The 3376-nt window shown below is 37.2% G+C and overlaps 1 protein-coding gene across 1 annotated transcript in view; it reads right to left on the bottom strand.

The window, feature by feature from the left end:
• Positions 1–236: 236 nt before the first annotated feature.
• Positions 237–3376, bottom strand: part of GRXCR1 (glutaredoxin and cysteine rich domain containing 1) — a 100419-nt gene continuing 97279 nt past the window's right edge. The window contains exon 4 of the mRNA XM_019526636.1: positions 237–2541. Coding sequence (XP_019382181.1) covers positions 2362–2541 — 180 coding nt within the window. The 3' untranslated portion in view covers positions 237–2361. The remainder of the gene's footprint in view (positions 2542–3376) is intronic.

The raw sequence follows: 3376 nt of genomic DNA, 5'->3' as shown, positions 1-3376 counted from the left end.
AAAGTAGCATCTCCTGATATCTAGCCTAAATCTACCCTCTGCCAGCTTGTGACCGTTACTCCTAGTCACTCCTGGTAGTGCTCGGGGGAACAGGGACTCCCCCAATGCCTGCTGGTCCCCTCTGACTAGTTTGTAACAGGCCACTACATTCCGCCTTGGCCTTCTCTTATGGAGGCTGAACAGGTTCAGGTCCCGTAGCCTCTCCTCATAGGGCCTGCCCTGCTGCCCCCTTTGCAGCTTTTAAAGTTCCTAGTGCTTTAAATAATATTTCATTTTTGTAGCTTAGTATATCTCAAGTTTTCACTGTATTCTCTATTCCCCCATAAAACTCTTACAACTTCTAAAACTTTGTTTGCTACCAGCACTTTGCCTTCTGATTTCCTCATTCACTCTAGGCAAGCAAAATCTGGTGAAGCTTCTCTTACAAAACCATACAAGGAAGCAATGAAACTGGACTGTATAACACAGGGGTATTCTAATAAAAGTAGAATGGAATTATATTAGATATGTTTAAGGACATTTGAGGATAGCTTCTTAATACAGGAGAGCATTAGTGGCAGATCCTCAGATGGTGCCAATGACTATAATTCCATTAAAGGTGTGGCAGTATAATAATTATCTGAGCAGTGGTTTCATATTTTGATATTACTGTGATTTACTTTGGCTCACGCAAAGACAACTGTCTGGCCTTTTGGTTATTTTATGACTCTTTTTATATCTGTACCAAGACTGCTCAGAAAACAAGAATTCTGTGTCAAGGTTTTAAAATTACTTCCATTCTGTTGCAAAACAAAACCAAGACCTTTCCAAGGTTTTTGGAAAACGGTTAGGCATGTTGGCAGATATGACTTAGTTTCCTGATTACCGTAGCATTGATTCAGGGAGCCAGAGAGCTAGTTTCAACTGCTTGCTCCAGATCACTTGAATAATTTGTTTTGGTGAAAAGTGTGGTTCTTTAAACCAAAAAGGCTGTGTAAAATATGTTTTGACCATATTTAATCCATCTTCAATAACTTCTGTGGAAGGATGGATTATTTATTTTTCTCATTCTACTCCATGTCTTACATTTTTATGAGTGATAGGCTTTAGGTTTTCATTTCCATAAATGAACTGGAAATCTCTGTTGCTTTTAGCAGTAGTTTTCTTTTGGAAAGAGTTTAATTATATGGTATTTATCACGACATTCATTCTGAGTGTGCTTAGAGCGTATCTGTTGGATGCATTAACAACTCTGGCATCGGATGCAAAAAGAGCAGGTTTTCATTCACTGGAAATGGCAGGACTGTAAGCATCAGCATATTCTCTAACACCATTCCATTTTCCATTAATCCAATCAGTTCTTTTGCATTAGACACAAACAGAGGCTGCCTCTTTGTGGTAATATAAAATACAAAGAAGGCATTGCAAATTCTTTCCTGTTGTCCTTGTAGTTCAAAGAGTTTGATAATTGATGCTGCACTGCAGAATATACTATTGGAATTTTGGATATGGTATGGAATACAATGTTATTATCCATCCAATCAGAAAAGACCTTTGGGAAGGAAAAGATTATTTGTTACTAAGCCAAGAAAGTAAAAATCTCATCCTGTTTTTTTAGTCCTCTGCAGTTTTCAAATCTATCTTGTGATGCCATGTTACCACTCTAGTATGCAGGCGACATGTACATTCTTATGACAGGTAATGATCAATACAAGTAAAATCTAAAACGCCAAATACTTATGCAACAGCCTATTAAAAATAGTTTGGCATTGTAAGTACCAAGAAGTTGAAAGGTTAGGGGGCTGCTAAGGGATATTTGTATTCATCATTCAGTCACTAGGTAAAATTTGGCTGAGGGTAGTAGTGATGAAAGTCATAACTGATTTTGTTTTATTGTGAAATGCTACATTTTATTTTGTGAAATGCTGTATTAAATGACTTGGTGGTCTTAATTCAGTACACATCATACAACCACTGCTTTGACTCATCACCCAGAGAACAGAAATGAAGATGGTAAAGGTTCTGGTGTTATCTCCAAGTCAGGTCTTGAAACTTGGGTGGACAGTATGAGGCGATTCATACTCTACTACTAACATTCATTAGTAACAGAGAAGGCTTCAGATCCAAAGGCTGCCAATCTGGTAGCTTTTATGAGCACTAATTTCTAATAAAGAAAGCAATGGCCTATTCATTCTCCTTACTGAGATGTACAGGATATGAGCAAAGGCCTGCATTAAATGGCTTCAGCAATCAAATCAACAAAATTGTATTACAAATGAATTTTATTGAGTATCTGGTAAATAGGTTCATTTTTTAAAAAAGCATATAACAAACTGCTGCAGTAACATAAAATGAGGTTTTATATATTGGAAGATGCTGTTCTTAGCTTGCACAGCTCCTGCAGCGCTGTAACCCATTCTCATTGCAAGCAGTACACTTGAGGGCTTTGAAAGAGTCTGTAAAACAGTTCCGAATCACTGACATCTTGCTCCCATGGCACACTGAGCATGGAAGGAAGCCGAAACCCCCACAAGAGGGGCACTCGTGGGGGTGCTGCACTCTCTGCATAAGAAAAAAGAAAGAGTGAGAAAGATAAACAGTGGTTAACAGTCAGACGCTTCAGGACAAAGGGGCTCTGAATGGGGGTTCATGTTTCATATGTTCTAAGAAACACTGAGCTCTGACTACTGAAACTCATGTTTTTCTACTGCCACAGAATTTCACTTTCTCTGCCCTTTCAATTGGTAAGAACAGCATCCAATAGTCAACTAGGTTCATTAGAGGTGTGCATATCTAACATAATGCTTGATAATGTGTGTTTACATTTGCCAAAATAACTAGCTAGGAGGTGAATATCGTTCAGTTAAATTATGCTCTTTTAGGTAGCTTAAGATTTAATTATAAAAAAATACTGACTAGTCTGGTCAGTAGAGTTACACTGGGGGAAAATATTACAAGTTAGGAGATAATCCAGCTTTCAATTGGTTTTGAATTGTGTAACAACAATTCTGTCTTTGTTTTTTCTTTATAATATATCAGATTAAAGACAAAGATTTAAGGAGCAGATTTCTAGGTCTTTTTGGATAAAAATGTCACTAGTTTATTTAATGATCATTCTGGAGGTCTATATCAGAGAAATAAAAAGAACCATGTAGTAAGTACTTGCAGTAAGACAGATGTGTGCTGCAATGTTGGATAAAGACTTCTACAAAGAAAGCCAGTGATATAAACAGTCTCTGCTAATATTGCTTTGAGAAATTATACATAATTACCTGATTATGTTAAAATATAAACAGAACACACACAGCACTCTTTTTATAGTTGTATCAAAGAGCTCAACAGAAGTGCTTCAGAAGTGTCAGAAAAAATATTCATCTGCTAGTCATGCAGATCGAGG

The sequence above is a fragment of the Gavialis gangeticus genome, unplaced genomic scaffold, assembly GCF_001723915.1.
Source record: "Gavialis gangeticus isolate Ggan-Ray unplaced genomic scaffold, GavGan_comp1, whole genome shotgun sequence".
NCBI classification, from domain to species: domain Eukaryota; kingdom Metazoa; phylum Chordata; order Crocodylia; family Gavialidae; genus Gavialis; species Gavialis gangeticus.
The sequence above is the reverse complement of the archived record's forward strand: the minus strand, read 5'-3'. Positions and strand labels throughout refer to the sequence as shown.